Consider the following 21,352-nt stretch of genomic DNA (forward strand, 5'->3'; position numbering starts at 1 on the left):
GTGCCTTTTTGAGCGGTTCCGCGCTGCTCTTTGGTTCCGCCTTCAACACGCGCGCACACCGGAAGTTTGGATTTTGTTGTTACACTGGAACAAAATGGCTGCTGTGAGTTTTTTTCATTGAAGGCACTGGAACATTTATTCCGCTTCTTGCTTTGGATTTCCTACCTGTGGTGATGCAACTCGATTGGCAAGTCAGTTTCAATGTTTGTCGCCATTGTCACGTTATGCCCCACTCTGTCAGGTGGTCGTGTTGTGTGAGTTTGTGCATTTTAAGTGAGCTGTTAGCTGTGGTTAGCCAGTCTGTCGTTTGCTGGAGCTCCTGTGCTGAAGTTTGTCTTCTTCTTCTGGCATAATATTCCTCTGAGTTTCATAAATGAATGATATTTATTGCCATTGCATCCTTTAACACATACTTTGTCATCATCCTTTTGAATTTCACCACATTTGTTTACCAGATGTTGTGACTGCACATATACACACAGATGCATAACTGTCTTAATGAGCTGAGTTCATGTCTCATACTTTGTTTATTCGCATTCATACACTTGTCATTGCATGTCTGGGGTTAAGTTCTTGATGGCAACTGTCAGCTGACAGATAAATGCACGCGTGGAGTGTGTTTCTGAACTGTCTCTTTCTGATATCAGGGTTTGAATGGTGTGTTTGTGGAGGTGACAGTGTTGGTGTAACACAGCATCGCCTCCTGTCACACAACAACCACAATGGTAAGACTTTCAGATTTGGTTTAATGATGTATAAATACGGAATTGGGTTTTATTTAACGTTATGGCATTGATTTGATAATATTTGACATTTTCACTGATTTGTTTGGACAATGTGAGAGATTTGCCCTGCCTCTAATGTCCTTCTTCCGCAGCAACAAGTCCTAGAATATGCATTGGATCGGGCTGAGGTATACTTATTTCTGTGTTGTTTTACACTGTACAATTTGGTGTTTATTTTGTATCCATATAATATCTGTTCAAATGGCAATAATGTATTCTTCTACTCTACTATGACATTATGTCTTGTTTAGTACATTGTTGAAAGTGCTCGTCAGCGACCAGCAAAGAGACGATCGTCCTCGAGTGGAAGGAAATCCTTATATCAGAAACTTTATGAATTGTACATTGAAGAGTGTGAAAAAGAACCAGAGTTGAAGGTAATCTTCACCCGCTATAACACACAAATACATTTATGTTTTACACTAACTTCAAGACCAGCATTTTAATGAAGTGGCATTCGCAGCCCTTTTTGCTTAGTGATGCCAGATACTCAATGAGAAAACTATGGTGTGATTTTATGCTTTTTTATCGAGTCGATGGAATATAATAGTGAAAAGCGTGGAATGATGTTATGGATTGTATATGTGTGTGTACAAATATGTGACGTGTATATATATAAATAACAAAGTCCTTACTGCCCTCTTTCTGTAGAAACTGAGGAGAAATGTGAATCTACTTGAGAAACTGGTCTCACAGGAGTCCGTCTCATGTCTGGTGGTCAACCTGTACCCTGCCAATGAAGGATATTCGCTTATGCTCAGAGGAAAGAATGGATCTGGTACTGTCTGCTTTTTTATTTGTGTAATATGCTTAGCTCATCATGCTGCTTGTTAATAAAGTCTTGTCAAGCTGATGTTTTTATCCCGACCTATAAGATTCGGAAACAATCCGACTTCGCTATGAAGAAGGAGAGTTACTGGAGTACCTGGATGCCGAGGAGCTGCCACCCATCCTTGTAGACCTTCTAGAAAAATCACAGGTAAGTAGCATCATTGAACTATTTTTTTAATGTGTGATTTATTCATGTATTTTTCCATTTCATTTTATGCACTCAGGCGTTTTTTATTTTTTATTATTTAAAAATATTTATATTTAATTTACATTTAACATTACCAGCCCTATATAAAGTTCAGAACAGTGTTGTTATTGTTAACTAAAACTATAATTAAATATTTTTTCTTAATTAGAATAAAGCTGAAATCATGTAAAATATAAATATTGTGTAAACTAAATTAAAATGTTTCAGTTGAAGAACTATAATTGCATAAAAATAAGTTAAAGCTTAATGACAAAAATCACATAAATCTTAAAGTTAAAATAAAATGATAACTGAAATATATATATATATATATATATATATATATATATACATACAGTATATATAAATACTATTACAGTATATAAATAATTCTAAAATAACACTGGTGCAGAATTGATTCAATGTGTAATTTTAATTTCATTAACCTACATTGATTTTTTTATTATATATATTATTTTATGCACTTGAACATTTTTTTATTCTTATTATTTATAAATATTTATATTTAATTTACCATTAACATTACCAGCCCTATATAAAGTTCAGAACAGTGTTGTTATTGTTAATTAAAACTATTATTAAATATTTGTTCTTAATTATAATAAAGCTGAAATAATGTAAAATATAAATATTGTGTAAACTTAAAAAAGTAAACTAAATTAAAATGTTTCAGTTGAAGAACTATAATTGCATAACAAAAAGTTAAAGCTTAATAGAAATATTAAGAAAGTCCAAAAACTAATAAAAATGACAAAAAGCACATAAATCTAAAAATTAAAAGAACTGAAAATATAAAAATTAAAAATATATACTATTACAGTATATAAATATTTCTAAAATAACACTGGTGCAGAATTGATTCAATGTGTAATTTTAATTTCATTAACCTACATTAGTTTTTTTATTACATGATGCATAAACCAGTGCCTTAGTTTTGTTTTTCTGCGTTTGTCCTGTCAGGTGAACATATTTCACTGTGGCTGTGTCATCGCTGAGGTCAGGGACTACAGACAGTCTGGAAATGCAAAGATGCCGACCTACCAGAGCCGGCACATCCTGCTGAGACCCACTATGCAGGTCAGTAACAGTCCTGATCCATGACCAGCAGTCTCTGAGAAACCCGAGGTGAGTATTTTTCTCAAGCTGTGTCTCTTCTCTTCACCAGACCCTGATCTGTGACGTTCATGCTATGACAAGTGATCACCACAAGTGGACGCAGGTGATGCGACTGCACAGAGCATTAAAAGTGACCGATTCACAGCTTTGGCATCGGTTCTCACGTGTTTTGAATGTGTTTATAGGATGATAAACTTCAGCTGGAGAGTCAGTTGATTCTGGCCACAGCGGAGCCTCTGTGTCTGGACCCTTCCATCTCCGTCAGCTGCACTACCAACCGTCTGCTCTACAACAAACAGAAGATGAACACACGATCCATGAAACGGTGACGCCGCTTTTTATTCAAATGCGTTCTGCTTTTTCTATACAATACTGTTCAAAACTTATGTTTATAATGCATCATTCCATGCTAACGGAAGTCATGTTTCTCCCCTCCGCAGGTGTTTTAGGAGGCATTCACGAGCAGCTCTGAACAGACAGCAGGAGATGATGAGCCACTGCCCCACACTGCCACAGCTCCGACTCCTGGACTACCTGCAGAGGAGGAAAGAGAGGAAACCCGCTCCCTCCATAGACCTCAAGATCTCCAAAGCTGGCAATGTGAGTCAGAGACGTCGTTTTCATTTCTGTGCTGATTTTGGGGAAATTCATTTAAACCTGGTCACATATGAAGAGTTCAGATGCAAAAGCCTCTAAATGCCATTTGAAATTTTCTTCTAAAATGACCATTTTTATCAAGCTTGTATATTTAAGTTCAGTAATTTCACTTAAATAACAATTAATAGGTAATCTTCATTGCCATTTAAGTGAAATTACTGAACTTAAATATACAAGCTTGATAAAAATGATCATTTTAGAAGAAAATTTCAAATGACACTTAGAGGCTTTTGCATCTGAACTCTTCATATGTACACTACTGTTCAAAAGTTTCGCGTCAGTTACAATTGTTTGAAATGAGTTTTATTCAGCAAGGATGCATTCAATTGATCGAAAGTGACAATAAATACCTTTGTAATGTTACAAAATATGTATGTCTCATCAAAAGTGACAGTAAATACATTTGTAATGTTACAAAATAATTCTATTTCAAATAAAAGTTCCATTCTTTCCGTTTAAAATTACATTTGTCAGCAAAGATGCATTAAATTGATCAAAAATGATAGTAAATACGTTTGTAATGTTACAAAAATTTTCTATTTCAAATAAAAGTTTGTTTCGTTAAAAAATCCTGACATTTGTTTTACAGAAATATTGAGAATAATGATAACAAGAAATGTTTCTTGAGCACCAAATCTCCATATTAGAATAATTTCTGAATGATCATGTGACACTGAAGACTGGATTAATGATGCCGAAAATTCAGCTTTGCCATTACATGAATAAATTACCTTTTAAAAATTATTTTAAATGAATAAACAGCCATTTTAAATTGTAATATTATTTCCCAGTATTACTGTTTTCACTGTTTTTTTTATCAAATTAATGGGCTTGGTGAGAATTAAGTGTTAACTCTTTTGAACAGTGGTGTATTTATTTATTATTAATTAAATGTCCTGTGTTAGTAAATACTTCATATTCATTCCGAGTTTTGGTTAGATCTTATCGATCTTTATCAATTTTTTAACGTGTTTAAATCACTCGTTTCTCTTGTAGTGTGTGGACATGTGGAAACAGAACAGTTGTCAGCTGACCGTCCCAGCAGAAATTGACGTGAGTTGCTGTTACTGTAATGCAGTTTAATGAACATACAGAACAAGGTCCAACAATATTTCATCACAGAAATAACTTTTGAAAAATGACTTGCCTTGTGGCCTTCAATGTTCTGTTGTGGGATGTTTGGAGGTTTTGTCTTATAGCCAAGTCTGTGAACATGAGTTTTTCTCTCTGCCTTCAGGTAGAGAAATATGCAGTGGCAGAAAACTCAGTCAAAATAGATGACAATCAGCCTACTGTTTGGCCTGCACGGGTAATCAAAATTTTGTGAATACTACATTGGAACTAGACTGTACATGAACCCTGTAAAATATTGTTTTATCTTTGTGACATGTTGTCTTTGTCTCTGAACAGGACGTGAGGGACGACTACATTTTCGAGTGTGAGATGGGAGGCCAGTCTCAAAGAACAAAAGTCACTATCTTCCAGTCTATGGGTGACCCGCTGGTGTACGGGAAAATATACAGCGCCAAAGAGTCCAAATCAGAGGAGGAGGTCACAGATCTACACCTCATTCACCCACCGTGAGAAACAACTGATGACATTTTAGTTTTTCCCTCACAAGTATTTATTTCACATTTGTATTATGTTACATTACATTTATATGTGACCAATGGGAGATGGGGAAGTGTCCGATGAGAGTAGTTTTGCCTGCTCACGTCTGATCTTTTTTTTTTTTTTTTTTTTTTGCAGATTTCTCATTGGTTCAAAGACAGACGCTGATCGGTGAGTATGGGAGCTTCATTTTGTCGTTTGGTGTTGTTGGGTTTCTGGTCTTAATAATAATAATAATAATAAACTTTATTTTCTCTAGCGCCTTTAAAAGTTACATCTCAAAGTGCTTCACAAAAATAAGAAAAAAGAAAAGAAAAATACAATAATATAAAAGAAAGTCATTCATAAAGAAGTACATTCAAATATTCAATACACATAAAATATAATTGATATGTTATCAAACAATTCCATAATTAAATGGAATAGAAAAATAGTTAGAAGTAATCGCTATAACATAATAAATTGTTCACTTTTAAAAAAGCTTTTGCTGATAATTTACTCACCCCCATGTCATCCAAGATGTCCACGTCTTTCTTTTTTCAGTCGAAAAGCAATTAAGGTTTTTGATGAAAACATTCCAGCATTTTTCTCCATATAATGGACTTCAATGGGAACCAAACGGTTCAAGGTCCAAATGAGAGTTTCAGTGCCGCTTTAAACGACACCAGACGATGAATAAGGGTCTTATCTAGCGAAACGATCGGCCAATTCACAAATAAATACAAAAGTTTAAGTTTTATAAGCACAAATGCTCGCACAAATGTGATTCCTAGTCAGGATCCTAGTCGTAGTTATTTTCAGCCACCATGTGAACATTCCTGTGCTGCAGATTTCTGACGCAGTATAAAGAGGTGTATGAACGGGACGTGAAGTGTCAGGTGAAGATGTTGCACAACTCGCAAGGCCAGCTCTCCCCTACCAGGGAGAACGAGGTGAGACACTTTGTATAATGTATATATCGTACCGTATCGACTATGGTTTTAATCTGATTTGGATCAGGTTTGTAATCATCTAATGTATTTATTTTGCAGTTCATGCTATAGAAAAATAGACATGAGGCAGATATGATCTTTTTAAACCAATCCCAAAAAGTGATTGATTATAGATTTATGTGCTAGACATAGAAAATGGGTACCAAAAAAACAATTGCATGTGCCTAAAAAAAACAAACAACGTTTGTCGTTAATGCAGGCTGATGGTTTCTCAGCGCTGGTCCAGTCATCGGTTTTAGGAAAGGGTGTCAAACACAGACCTCCTCCTATCAAACTGCCAGCCGGCTCAACCTGCGCCTCCTCAGGTGAGACAGACTTCATGTATGATAATATGTGCATGTATGTGTATAAATGTTTAAAAACAGTTTCCCCGTTTGCAAGAGCGTGATTATAAACACAACGGGGCTGTGAAAGTGGACGTGTGAGTAGATGAGTTAGGCTGATGACGTTTAATGTCCCTGACAACCTCTGTAGTCCCATTTAGCCACTTGCTACACAAGTAAAACACCTTTTAAAACCCCACAAGAGGATATTACTGATGTAGCATGTTCACCACAGACCTTATTTCAAGCATTCAACCAAAAACCCATGAGAACGATGGAATCGGACGTGCTAAAATGCTAATTTCTAGGTTTTGGCCCACAAAAAAATCCCAGGCACCCCTCTATAAAAGACCTTAGTCAGATTAGACGACGACATACAGAAATGAACTGGGATAAAAACGAGGCTGTGAGGAGGAGACATCTTTACAATTTCATGCACTGTATAAAGGTTCTGGATCACGTCATTTTCACAAATCACAACTTTGACAGCGGTTTTATGGAGTTTTTGTCTTTCGCAGAGACGTTTCGTCAGCTGAACAATCCGAATTTTGTTACCCAAAAATGAAAATTCATAAAACCATCATCAACACACATCAGTTCTGGTAAATTGAATCTCAAGCATGATAGTTTGACTTGGGAGAACCAATGAGGTTCATTCTCATGTTATGCAGCTTTCACAAGAACCAGTCTATAGATTGACGAAAGTCAGGTCAGGTCTTGATCTCATTCCCCTCCTTCTGTCTGTCACGATATGTTTTTTGTCTCTCCGCTTTAAAAAGTGTATGCTAAACAAACACTCCCTCCTATTGTGTAGGAAACCTGTACAGTACACAGGCCTCCAGCGGCCATCTCAAGTGCCCGACCCCTCCACCCTCGAAGAACCAGTCGCTCTCCCGGAAACACTCCATGGAGCTCAGCCTGCTGTCCCCTGCTGCTCTCTCGCCCATGCAGAGTGAGTAACTGAGGATCTCTCCATCCACAACCGCAAAGCTGTTACGTGAAATATCCAAATAAAATTGATATGGCAATATGGCTTAAGCCCCGTGTATACTCGACACGTCCTGCGAAGGGCACGTGGCAAAAATGATGTCATTGCGGTGTGGGCGGTTGTGCGCGTTGGGTCGTCCGCTTGATTTAACCCCCTGGGGTCCACGGTATCGCCGTGATACCAGCTCACAATTTTTTGTTTTTCACAAACCACGCATAAACGTCATTATCTCAAAACTACAAAATTTTACATACATGCTGCTGACATATTATCGTAGCAGAATTTGTGCTGAATACAGTGTAATAATACTTTAGCCATGAAAATGTCACAAGTTACAGAAAAAAGCACAAATGTCAGAACACCTCCAGGACCCAGACAACACCTCAGACCCCTAAGGGCTAAAAAACAACAGATTTTAGCACTAGATCTCTTATTTAATAGTGAAATAAATGAATTATCAGCTATTTAACTGAAGATGTTTTATTTATTTTTGTATTAGCTGTACAACTTTCACCCCGACTTACATAGATAGCATAAATAATTTGCTAGCTGCTAAAATAAAGGATACAAAGCATCAGCTAAAATGATCTAGGCTATTTGATTATAATCAGAGCATCTGCATGTTTGTCAGTGATTTATTTATATTTAAAAAGCACAGACCTACGCAAAGAAGGTGCATGTGAAACGCCCTGTTAGACATTTTTTCCTTTTCAGGAAAAGTATCGAAATTCTTGACTTGGTATCGAAACGATAATTTTTGTATCGTGACAACACTATTATACACAGAGACATTTGCATTGATGGGCGACCATAAAATCTCATTTTGTGAACAATAGCAATAGCAGAAGTAAGCCCTGCTGGTGAAATTAAGGTTTAAACACTCTCCAATATAGTTGTTTAAATAGTTTACATGCAGTGAAAGTAGGCTACAATAAACCTACTGCATTTACTCTTTTATGAATTAGCAATTAATGAATTAAACGGCAAACTACTTCTTCACTGCTATTCGTTTCACAGAATAGCACACGTCAAGTATAAACGCCTCGTCCATTTGGAGAGGTGCGCGCGCAGTCAGCGGAGACTCACGCTCGTGTGGACGCGTCGAGTAAACCCAAGGCTTTAGTGCGATTGTCAAATCCAGCAGGCTGAGATATAATATTAAATAAATATATATGCCCCGCCAACTCTTCAAAATAGAAGCTCAATGGTTTACGTTTCGAAAAGAAGAAATAACGATGTAAATATTGGTATTGTAATTTTATAAAAATGTACTCCAGTAATCTTCGTTTTATTTAACTTTTAGTATCAGAACTTTTTGTTACAGTGAAGCTTTTCCTAAATCATACTGGCCAAAACGGATTTTCCCACTCTTGAGTAAAAAGTCATTTTTAAGCTATAAAAAAATAAATAAATAAATGATATGCAGAAACAACAAAATTTTAACCAATTCAACTCTAGAAGGATTAATTCTTTCCAAATTTAAGCCATCTGGTGAAAATGTATTTTTGTATACATGCAGTCCTATCACACTTGCTAGGCATATGTTTGTTTATTAATTTGGTAACACTTTACAGTAAGGTTCATTAGTTAACATTAGTAAATGCATTAACTAACATGAACTAACGATGAGCAATGCATTAGTTACAGTGTTTATTAATCTTTGTTAATGTTAGTTAATATAAATACAGCTGTTCATTCAGTGCATTAACTAATGTTAACTAATACAACCTTTGATTTTAATAATGTATTAGTAAATGTTGGAATTAATATTAACTAAGATTAATAAATGCTGAATAAGTATTGTTCATTCTTAATACATGTTACATGTTTTTCAACCTTCTTTTTCCTCTGATTGTCATCCATAGGATCAGGTACTCCCAAACCCGCTACACCCACCCCCACCAACACGCCGTGTTCTACGCCACACCCTGCCGATGTTCAGAGTGCCACGCCCACCCCTCAGGACCCCACCCTCCCACAGCAACCTACCCTGCTGACCCCCTTCACCCAGCAGCAGATGGCCCTGCCCGTCATGACTATACCCCTGCCCACGTCCAGCACCACATCTTCACAGGTCATGACCAACTTCATCAATGTGGTGGGCCCAGTTTGGTAAGTGACATGATGAAGAAATGATTTTTTTATGTCTAAAGCCGGGTGCACACTGTATGATTTTATCCACAATTTGGGCGTCTGAGACAAATTTTTACAAATACTATAATATTCCTCTGATCTTAGGCTAAAATCGAATGTGGTTTGATGTTAAACTCGATGAGTTTTCATGCATTTGTCCATTTTTGACTGTTGTGCAGTCCGACGTTGACAACTGAGATCCTATTGTGGGACATGATGTTCACACAGTCTGACAAGCAACAAGTGTAAAGGAATATTATATTCACCCGGCTGAACCTCTCTTACACACAGCAGTCCACAGACCCTGATGAGCGGTTCTAACCCGATGCTGGGTTGTAGTCCTGGGACCCTGGCGTCTGGTATACCCCTGAGTGGACTTCTGCCCTCTGGTGGTCTCATGTCTGGAGCTCTGCCTGCCATGCAGCCTGCAGCTCCAGCAGGTAAACTTCACCGTCATTCGCTCCCTGCATGGTCAGATGTTCATCATCATCAGTGACTTTTATGGCGTTTTTCCACTGCATGGTACGGTATGGTTCGGTACAGCACGCTTTGGCGCTTTTCCACCTCATGGTATGGTAAATGGTTTACCTTTAAATGGTACCTGGTCTGTTGAGGTTCCAAGCGTACCGTACCGGTACTAAATGTGACGTGAAACACTGCAGATCACTGATTGGTCAGACAGAATCGTCAGTACCAGCGTCATTGTATTTGCGACCAATAGACATCGACACGAAAAACCAAACCCACTAGATTTAAATAGCCAGTAACAGCCACCGCTGTTATCGATCAGTCAGTAAAGACAGTCGGCTATGTCTTAAATAAGCATAAAACGCATGTGACAGACAGTATAATGAAACCGTAATGGATCCTTGCACTAGTTCTTAAAGTGAACGCAGCCATTCATTTTGTTGTCATAAAAACATAATATAGCATTAATTGTAGGCAATCAGAATTAATAGCCTATTTAATTCAGTCAGGACTAAAAGACTGTCCAGTGTTATTTTACATTGGAATACTTGATTTCTGAAGTATTTCTGACCTACCCAAAAAACTTTTTTTCTTTTTATTTCTCTTTATTCTAATGTATTTTATTTTGGCTATTTTGTTTTTTCAATTTAATTCAAAGATTTAAATCAAGCTTCCATGTGTTGCATAAACTCTTAACAAAAAAAATTACCCCATTGTAAAAACAAACATTTAGGTAAGATCAGTGTAATAAAATATTGTCTAATCTTTTTATATATTTATTTATCTATATCTATCTTAAACATAAAATAACCCGATCCTGTTTGACCAAGGCGTGCATGTTCTGACTTATGTCCACTGTTTCTTTTTATAAATATAGGATTTGTATTACATTTATATTCATTATAGTCGAATCGAATCAGGAATCGAAATCGAATTGAATTTGAACATCTTAATCGATACCCAGCCCTAAACTATACCCTCATGTCACGAATCGAAAAATCACGATACTGAACTTATGACAAAATATTATTGCGATACTCCAAGACGTATGATAAAAGGTAAAAAAATGTACTGTTGATTAAAATGCTAAATTTGGTATTAAATTGTGGGAGTAAATGAATAGGCTTGGACTTGGTGCTTGTAACCCAAGGACAATGGTGACACCAGAATAACAATATTCATGATTCTGAAGCTGAAAATACAGAATTATTTTAGACGAATATGCTTGCACAGTCTGTCACTGGCTAGAAATATTTAAAATAATGTAGGCCACTTTGTACTGGTGGACCCATGGTCCTGATAATGCCAAATGTCTGATGTATATCTACGATACATATTGTTGCATTTTTGTATTGTGACACGATATTAAAATGTTACTGTTGTCCCAGCAGGTGGGCCTTTTGGCCTGAACAACAGCCCGGGACTGCGACCGCTCAACCTTCTTCAGGTGAGGGAGCTTTTCCTGTAATGTAATATGTTTTGTGGAGATGATTCTCTCATTCCCTCCCATTTGTATTTGCGTTTCCCTTTCTTTCAGCTCCCTACGGGACCACTGATTTTTAACTCTCTGCAGCAGCAGCAGTTGTCTCAGTTCTCCCCTCAACAGCAGAGCAGCCAGTCGGCCACATCCAGCCCCCAGCAGCAGGGGGAGTCCGTGAGTCAGACAGCGTCCATCATTTTACACTGCTTTCATTGTTCTAGTAATCTTGTGATGCGGAGGATTAAAGGAGCTGTATGTAAGAAATGTATTTCAAATAATCATAAAATGGCCCTGATGTGTCACTAGACATTAAGAAGTCATGTTCATTTCAAATATTTATATCACTGACAACAGTAGTCCAGCCAGGATGGTGAAATTTAAAAAGTGAAGTTGCAGCCCTTAAAGGAGTAGTTCACTTTTAAAAAAACTTTTGCTGATAATTTACTCACCCCCATGTCATCCAAGATGTCCATGTCTTTCTTTCTTCAGTCGAAAAGAAATTAAGGTTTTTGATGAAAACATTCCAGGATTTTTCTCCATATAATGGACTTCAATGGGAACCAAACGGTTCAAGGTCCAAAAGACCTTGACCTTCCTGTTTGAACTCGTTTATCACTCGTTTATCTTTTTTCGTGTCATTTGGTTCATTCAACGAACGAAATGAACAAGTTGACTCGGGAAAAGATTTGTTCATTTTGATAAACGAGTTCGAACAGGAGAGTCACAAACGCTCATCACAGAACAGAGCAAGGCGACCATTTGAGCTTATAAAACTTAAACTTTGTTGTTGTTTTTTTTTTCGATCGTTTCGCTCGATAAGACCCTTATTCATCGCCTGAAATTGTTTAAAGCCCTTTGAACAGTTTGCACTGAAACTGTCTTTTGTACCTTGAACCGTTTGGTTCCCATCCGGCATACACCACTCTACAGTATTTTGAAAGTGATTGCAGTACCAGTTTTGGCCACAGTCTGACATACGGCTGCTGTGAAAATCTGAATAGTAATTGAGTTGTCCTGTTTGCATCAGGCTGACCCGGGTCTGACGACAGAACAGGGCCTGACCGCACAACAGACAGCAGTCATCAATCTCACCGGAGTGGGGGGGTTCATGTCCCCTCAGGCAGCAGGTACAGACCCATGCACCGGATACATGCATTCACTTCTCTGCTACTCCTGTCACTGTTATTCAAGTACATCTCTAGTCCAGATATCTCTAACAGACACTAACACAACGAGTAGACATACTAATGGATTTAGATTTTTGTAGTGTGTCATACTAATCTCAACGTAGGTCAGACCTGTTTTTTGACTATTTGGTTTGTCATTTGATTAACATGATGGTGGATGCCACTTTTCCTTTTTGCTACATTCTACCTTTTATTTCCTGTTACCTCCCTCCCCACCCTATTCTTTCTCTCTCCCCTACTCCTCCTCCTCCTCCACCCCTCTGTCCGTGGTAGTGCTGTCCCAGCTGGGTTGTGGTCTGGAGGGGTCCGGGCCCAGCATACCGTCCCCGAGGCTCCAGCAACAGCACCAGCCACAGATCCAAGTAATGCAGCAACTTTGACCTCATCCACCCATAGACATGTGTATATCAGACTGACCTTTGACCTCTTGACATGAATTCCAAACCGACCCCGTTTACTTTTTTAAAACACCTTTCTGGTCTTATTCATAATCCTTCATCAAATTATAATAACTTGTTCCAGTTCTGAAACATCATCTGTTTTTGGCTGATATCCCTTAACGTACGCACCTACTTTTTATAAACCAATCAGTTCTCAATGGATTAAATAAGGTGCCGCCCTACTTTTTTCCCCTCTTTGAATATTGTTACACTCTGAAATACGTTAGATTACACAATTATAAAACATATAATTATCAGCCTAAAATATCTAAAAGTTGAAAATATATATATATATATTTACTTTTTTACAAAAGTTTGGGGTCAGTAATTTTTTTGTTTTTGAAAGAAGTCTCTTCTCCCTCACCAAGGCTGCATTTTATTTGATCAAAAATACAGTAAAAACTATAATATTGTGAAATGTTTTCAATTGTAAATAATTGATTTCTATTCTAATATAATTTAATATGTAATTTATTCCTGTGGTGGCAAAAATGAATGTTCAGCATCATTACACCAGTCTTCTTCAGTGTCACATGATCCCTCAGAAATCAATCTAATATGCTGATTTAGTGCTCAAGAAACATTTCTTATTATTATTGGTGTTGAAAGCAATGGTTTCCACAAAAAACTTTAAGAACCACTATGATTTTTTTTTAATAGAAAAAAAATAAAAAATGTAGGGATGCACAATATATCGGCCGCCATATCGGTATCGGACGATATATGTTAATTTTTAGTGTTATCGTTATCGGCCTGATAATAAAGTTAGGCCTATATATTAAAGCTAATAATTAATGTAGATTGCAGATGCACTGGTTAGCATAATGGTTTGGAATTGCTTGAAATATGATCGGACAAAAAAATAAAAACACAGTTTTATGTCCGTCATATAATAATGTGTGCTTGGGATATGGATTTTAATGGTGAGACTTTTGTTTTTGTAATAAGACTCTCAAAAATGAAAAAAAAAAAAAATTGGATTTAGATTTATCGGCCAATATATCGGTTTATCGGCTTTCAAGTATAAAGAATCATTGGTTATCGGTATCGGCCGAAATGTTAATATCGGTGCGTCCCTAAAAAAGCATTTATTTGAAATGTCTAACAATGTGTCTTTAGACTCTTTAACCTCACTTTTGATCAATTTGTTTGTCCTTGCTGAATAAGTGTTATTTATTTATTTTTCAATCTCTTACTGACCCCAAACTTTTGTGTACAGTAGTGTGTACAATATTGCGACATCTAAGGACAAAAGCACAATTTAACAACTTTAAACATTAAGTCTGAAAGGTCTGGTGCAAGACTGTGGATCAGTCTGTTATATGATGTCTATGCATTCATTCTTTATATCAAAAGCTCAAGTCTACACAGCTAAACACTGTTTACCACATCGATAGTTTCTTTCCGGGCTGCTTCTGACCAATGTGTAAAGCTTGCCGTGTCTTGTCTACGCCTTTACCAACATCTTTGCATATCACGTTGAGCTTGTGGCATATCTCTTAACAGCAGCTTGAAGCATGTTTTTACAGCATTTGAGATATATTTCCAAACTTCATAAATGTCTGATTTAGAAGGATTCATCAGATTGCATTGATAAGCATGACTCATTTGTGTTGTGCTTGTGTTATCCATCACACACATCTGACCAGTAACAGCCGAATCCTTGCATTAGTCCCAGCTGAGATGCGAGTTGAAGTTGCTGTCTTACTGACACCAAACAAGAGCATGGCTGTGTGTGTGTGTGTGTGTGTGTGTGTGTGTGTAATACAGCATAGCTGACAAAACAACAGCTGCATTACACTTTTACTTTTACTGCCTTCCTTCCTTCCTTCTGCTTGATCCTCACAGTTTGTCGTTCCCATTATTTCCCCATCCCTCCTTCTTTCTGCCGCACTCAGCTTCTGCAAACACATGTCTGTCCAAAGCGTTGCTTTCATTTTCACTGCAGTTTTAAAGAATGGTGGTTTCCCTGCTTTAGTTGAAACTCTTCTATTATTTGAGCCAACGGGAGGGGCGACACAAACATGTTAAGCATGTAATATTGTAAACAATGTACATTACTATCTAAAGGTATTTTCCACATTTTAGATAGGGACGCAATATATCAGAACCATATCAGTTATCAGATGATGGTAGAGATGTTTTGGTAACACTTTACTTGAAGGGGTGTGGATAAGACTGACATGACACCTTCATAATCATGATATGGCACATGTGACAACTGTCATTAAGTGTCTTTTCGCTCAGTTATGACATTTTGAATGCAAATATGATGTGTTTAAATATCAAATATAATATGTTTAAGATGTCTTTGGCATGACATCTTGACATTAAATGAAGTTAAACTGTCATGTGGTTGGCTTTGACATTGACTGTCATGAGGCATTATAACTGTCATGAATATTTTTCGTGACCTCAACTACAGTGGTACTAATTGAATTAACCAAAACCAACCAGCTGGCAGTTTAATGTAATGTTAACCCATAAAGCTAGGTGCTTTCTTAAGTTTGATTATTAATCATGTTAATATGATAGGTTGTGTTGTCTTACTAATGTCAAGTTGTCATGACAAACACTGACAGGTTATGATGTATTGGTTTATGTCAAGGTGTCATAACAAAGACATCTCAAACAATGTCATATTTGCATTCAAAATGTCACAACTGAGTGAATGACACTGTCACAAACATGCATAAAACATAGGTTATGTCATGATTTTGAAGGTGTCATGTAAGTCTTATGCACACCCCTTCAAGTAAAGTGTTACCGATGTGTGTGTATATCTGTCGATATTGGATATATGCTAGTGCATGCTCATTTCCCATTAGATTACCTTTGCTGTCCATCTTTAAAAACATGACTAATTTAGTTACACTGTTAAATGTCATCTTTAGCAAATCTCAAAATTAATATTTTTTTTTGAATAATGTACACTTATAATGATGTGATGCCTAAATTCACTTGTAGCATTTAATATGATTTAAGTTGATAGTGTTTTATTTTAGACCTAATAGAATTTATTTGTCTTTCGCCATTTGTCTGTTATCACTACAGAACTTAATTATTATTAGCTTATCGATTTAGATTTTTAATATTGGTGCATCCCAAATTTTGCAATAATAGTAAAGGCATTAACTCATCTTTTTAAAAGAAAATTCATATGCAAGCACAATATACACTGCTGTTTAAAATTTTAAGGTGAGATTTTTGTAAATGTTTTGATCTCTTATTCTCACAAATAGATTTGATAAAATACAGTAAGTATTGTGAAATATTTCTTATTTTAAAATGTAATTTATTCCTGTAATGGCAATGCTGAATTTTCAGCATATTTTCTCCAGTCTTCAGTGTCACATGATCCTTCATAGGTCATGATGATTTGCTGTTAAAAAACCTTTTCTTTTTTTTTTTAATCAATATTTTTGGCATTTTTTTTCAGTATTATTTGATTATGAAGTTCAAATAATATATATATATATTAGGGCTGTCAAACGATTAATTAAAATAAAATAAAAGTTTGTGTTTACATAATGTTTACATTTTTCTTTAATATATACAAGCATGTGTGTGTATTTATATATACAAAATAATTATACAGACTACACACACAACAAAAACATATATATGTATATGTATGTATATATGTATATATGTATATATATATATATATATATATATATATATATATATATATATTGCCCAGCCCTATAATATTATAACGATATTATATATTATAACGATTAATTGCCCCAAAATAAAAGTTTTTGTTGTGTGTGTGTGTGTGTAGTCTGTATAAGACTTAAAGAAAAATGTGTAATAATATATGAAATATTTTATATATAATATTATGTAAAAAGTATATATATATGCAAATATTTCTTAAATATATATACATGCATGTGTGTGTGTGTGTGTATTTACATGTACAAAATAATTATACACAGTACACACACACATATATTATGTAAACACAAACTTTTATATTGGATGCGATTAATCGTTACCCAGCCCTTATATATATATTTATATCTTTTTTAAAATTTCTTTACTCTTACATTTGGTCAATTTAATGTGTCCTTGCGGAATAAAAAAAGCATTAATTCCTTTCATGAGAACAAAAATTTAAACAGGAGTGTATGTCTTTTTAAAACAATTAAATCATTATTTTATATTTAATAATAATAAAAAAAATCCACATTAAGTTATTTAAATGGTATCATTTAGAGGGTGTGTTTGATGATGGTAGGAAGTGCTGCTGTGAGAGAGGACTCTCAAATTCATGATCCGTTACTTTCCCTTTCGCACAGTTGCAATTCTTGCAGCACCAAATGCAACAGCAGCAAATGGGTATGGCAGTGGGGGCGGCACAGTCGGCGCTGCCACGGCAACATTCCGTCAACCAGCCAAGAAGTAAGAGGAAACGCAGCACGCCACAGCCCCTCCCCAAATCATGACCCCCGACCCCCTCCACTAACCCACCGAGAGGACGTCAGCAAACGGCACTGTGCTTGATCCGCAGCATTTTATGGACTGACTGTGGCTCAACCGGACTTAAGTTACAATTTTTTTACGTTCATAGGGGGTGCAGGAGTTTCCCGCCTGACCTCAGGCCAGAGGACTATTCGTATTGCATCGAGGACATTTAGAGCAGGGGACCTTAGAGTATTACCATATTTTTTAAAAGAAATACAAGACATGAAATGAGACAATTCTTCTTGTAGGGTTCCCTACGGCATGCTGTCTTTATTCTCCTTCCAAATGGCCCTTTCAACGAGAGCCTGTTCGGCTCGAGAGGGTGGACCCTACGCACACTAATAAGGGCCGTACAGATGTGCCTCAATCACCTGTTGCTCAACTTTACCATTATGAGAAATCCTTCTTCTCTACTGCTGGATGTCAGATCGATGGGCTGCCTTGTCCCAGCGTGTGCGGTTTTTATACGGCACATTTTAAAAAGGCATTTTGTTATACTGAGGGGGGAGTTGATGTATATTCTTATGGAGAAAAAAAATCTAATCCATGTGAGTGGATGACATTTCTGAACACTGAGGCAGAATTTTTGTAAATGATCTTTGTCGGCAGTTTTATTGTGATAAAAAAGAAAGTATATATTGACAGTGAAAAATACAACTTTTAGATAAAAATGTCACGACTGTGTGTGTGTTTATTTCGTCGTCTTCATGCTCCCGATGACTTTGTCCACTAGTTTGCTGATCTCTTTGTTTCTCGTTATGGCTCGATTGATGCAGTGTTGTAGCTTCTCACCGGATAACGACGTCCCACCTAAAGCAAAACATTTGTTTTTAAATATACAAATAATATTCAATCAAATCTACAGACCACAAAAACTCAATCTGACGATACTCATCTACAATCTTGACTCTTTGGATCCAAAATGGGTCATTTATGTGATCCGTGTTGTAGATTTGATGATTTTTGTTTTCAATTAATATAAGAATCGAAAAGAATTGAAAAAGAAAAGCTTTAAGGTCTTTTTCCGCCAAAATAAAAGCTCTATGGTTTAAGAAATTAAGACATTAAATAAAATTATATTATGAATTACTCATTTTACAGTACAAAAGCATTTCGTTTATATTAATGCATTTGGTAAACGCTTTTATCCAAAGCGACTTTATATAATTTAACTAAATATACTCTTTCTTTGTCATATGGAAGCTTGTTTTTTTTTTTTTTAATTTTGCAATTCTAACTTTATATCTCGCAATTCTGACTTTTCTCTCTCATTTCTGACTGATTTGATCTAGCAACCCAAGTTTATCTCAAAATTCGAACTTTTTTCTTACAATTCTTTGTTTTATATCTCGCAATCCTGATTTTATTTTTAGCAAATCCGACATTCGCACAATTTTAAATTTGTCTTGCAATTCTAACTTTATTTCTAGCAACCCAAGATTCTCAATTAATTTTGATCTAGCAACCCAAAATTCTCATTTTCTAACTTTTTTTTGTTCTTGAAATTCCACGTTTATCTCACAATTCTGGTTTTATTTGTAACAATTCTGAGATTCTCACAATTCTAACTTTTTTGTTCTTGAAATTCCACGTTTATATCTCACAATTCTTGTTTTATTTTTAACAATTCCGAGATTTTTTACAATTCTAACTTTTTTTTTTCAGTTCTGACTTTATTTCTAGCAAATCCAAAAATCTCTTTTCTCGCAATTTAGAGTTTAGAAAGATGCTTAAAATTGCAAGTTATAAAGTTTTTTTGTTTGTTTTTTTTTGTTTTTTTTTTCCCCATGGTGGAAACAAGCTTCTATAATATTGCCTTTTTCACCCAGATGATATTGCATCCATGGATGCTGTAAATAACCTGCGGCTTTGTGTCAAATGTCTTGATGTTCACCTGGTTTGTGGACGGCACAGAGTCGATCCTCCTCGTCTGTTACCACAGTCATTAATGCTGTAGACAAGCTTTCCTCTTCCGCCGTGGGGTCGATGATGATGATGGAACTGCGAAAGGAGGAAATGGAAAAAGTGTCTGTGAACTCATTTTTGTCATGTCTAAAGAATTGTATATTGATCTGAGACCAGTGTTCTCATTTTTAATCATCATGATAATTTAGCTAAACTAAATTGCGTATTGTGTAATAGAGAAATATGTTAATTACTCATCAAATACTGCAAACGATGAGCCAACTGGGTGCCGGCTGATCTTCAAGTGTCTCTTCTTCTGGATGTCGACTTCTGCTAAATCTGTCTCTTTGTTTACAGTGACTTCAGGAAGTTGGGCTGAGAAATTGGAAACGTGTTTATTAGTCATCATAACAGCAGGAGGATATTATATTCAGATGAAGTGCTCACCGTTCTTTAAAGCTGCCAGCAAAACTATGATGCAGGCGTCAAGTAAGTTCCCATCGTAATCCAAACACATGATATCACAGTACAGCACCCAACAAAGCTAGAAAATAAGTGATAAACGAAATGCAAGGAGTTTTAATTCATCAATGAAGATTCTATTATAAACGCACATACATTATTATATCTTACCTTAGCTTTTTCAATGCACAATTCCTCCATATTTATTAAATCTGAACTGCAGAGCAGAAGAGAATAAACAAGACTTAAGTAATAATAACCAACATTATTTACAGGCTTGCTAAGATGTATAAGAAAAACATGTTTCCTCTTTTTTGACAACCAATCAAGTTGCTTTTACCCACAAAAAAATGGTATTCTTGAGTTGTACCTCTCAATGACGTCTGCGATAAATTGGCTGGCGGCCTGAGCCTGTTCTCCTGGTGGTCCGGGTCTGAATCTAGACGAGCACAGTGGAGGCAGATCTACATTTGGGACTTGGAGACCAAAGAGGAACTTTGTTCAAAATTTCATTCAACACCCCAATGTATAACACACGTTAGTTGCCCAGTTATTACATTTACCTATATATCCTTTATTTGGAGCATCAGAGGGTGGCGTAGTTAATTCCTGTGAGAACAAAATGCTGTAATTTCATTATCCACCACCATATAATAGCTTTGTGGAAAATACAAATGATTCTTACAGCTTTTATCCCACAGATTACTGTGGTGTTTCCAATCTTCACCATTGCTGATCCATCGGCTGTAGTTATGGAGTCTAGAAAGACAGGTTTATCCAATTATATCTAATGCATTGAAAATTATTTCAATGTGTTGTTCTACAATATGCATCTAATACTTACTAATATTTAAGGTTGTGGGTCTAAACTCTCCCAATTCTCTTCCATCTGGACGACAGTTTTCTTTCTGTTGAATTTTAAGATTAATTGATTATTAGATCTACATTATTACCTGCTGTGTTATAAGTTACAACACTGATTCAAATTCATAGCTGACAGAAATCAAAACGTTGATAACTCACCAAAAAGCTCCTGTGATATTCAAGAGGCTCTGCGGTTCTAGAAAACAAAACACACACACACAATATATTTACGTTAAATAGAGCGAAATCACAATCAAAACCTCTAAAATATTAAATAATTATTAGTTATTCAGATAAAATCTACTTTTGTAATTGACTTACTTGAAACCAGCCGCCATGATGTTTAGAAGCACCGCGTGAAACCTGCAGTGACGTAAAGAGTTGAATCTCCCGTCCTCCGCTCCAGTGGGGGGCGCTAGTGCTGTTTTC

At 36.1% G+C, this 21,352-nt stretch overlaps 2 protein-coding genes across 6 annotated transcripts; one reads left to right on the forward strand and one right to left on the reverse strand.

Annotated features, from left to right (window-relative positions):
* Positions 1–35: 35 nt before the first annotated feature.
* Positions 36–18,323, forward strand: supt20h (SPT20 homolog, SAGA complex component). Of its 5 annotated transcripts, none has more exons than XM_039676180.2 (24): positions 36–187; positions 648–725; positions 878–913; positions 1,037–1,162; positions 1,437–1,563; positions 1,661–1,764; positions 2,785–2,901; positions 2,990–3,043; positions 3,126–3,265; positions 3,381–3,540; positions 4,594–4,650; positions 4,835–4,906; positions 5,008–5,177; positions 5,347–5,379; positions 6,038–6,140; positions 6,400–6,505; positions 7,338–7,475; positions 9,377–9,623; positions 9,936–10,084; positions 11,501–11,559; positions 11,650–11,766; positions 12,620–12,719; positions 13,053–13,141; positions 17,527–18,323. In XM_039676180.2, the coding sequence occupies exons 2-24, from the start codon at positions 723–725 to the stop codon at positions 17,671–17,673; spliced, it is 2,454 nt and encodes an 817-aa protein (XP_039532114.2). In that variant the 5' UTR covers positions 36–187; positions 648–722; the 3' UTR covers positions 17,674–18,323. The 5 variants fall into 5 exon arrangements, with proteins under 5 accessions (XP_039532114.2, XP_039532113.2, XP_039532115.2 ...); XM_039676179.2 differs by having other exon boundaries at positions 48–191; XM_039676181.2 differs by having other exon boundaries at positions 48–191; positions 11,504–11,559.
* On the reverse strand, positions 18,286–21,347 carry exosc8 (exosome component 8). Its single transcript, XM_039676189.2, has 11 exons — positions 21,245–21,347; positions 21,083–21,119; positions 20,904–20,967; positions 20,745–20,818; positions 20,623–20,668; positions 20,430–20,535; positions 20,231–20,276; positions 20,045–20,141; positions 19,852–19,972; positions 19,587–19,693; positions 18,286–18,502 (listed from the first exon to the last, which is right to left on the reverse strand). The coding sequence occupies exons 1-11, from the start codon at positions 21,259–21,261 to the stop codon at positions 18,384–18,386; spliced, it is 834 nt and encodes a 277-aa protein (XP_039532123.2). The 5' UTR covers positions 21,262–21,347; the 3' UTR covers positions 18,286–18,383.
* Between the last annotated feature and the right edge of the window lie 5 nt (positions 21,348–21,352).

This window comes from Pimephales promelas, chromosome 23, assembly GCF_988280905.1.
Source record: "Pimephales promelas chromosome 23, fPimPro1.hap1.1, whole genome shotgun sequence".
Lineage (NCBI taxonomy): Eukaryota > Metazoa > Chordata > Actinopteri > Cypriniformes > Leuciscidae > Pimephales > Pimephales promelas.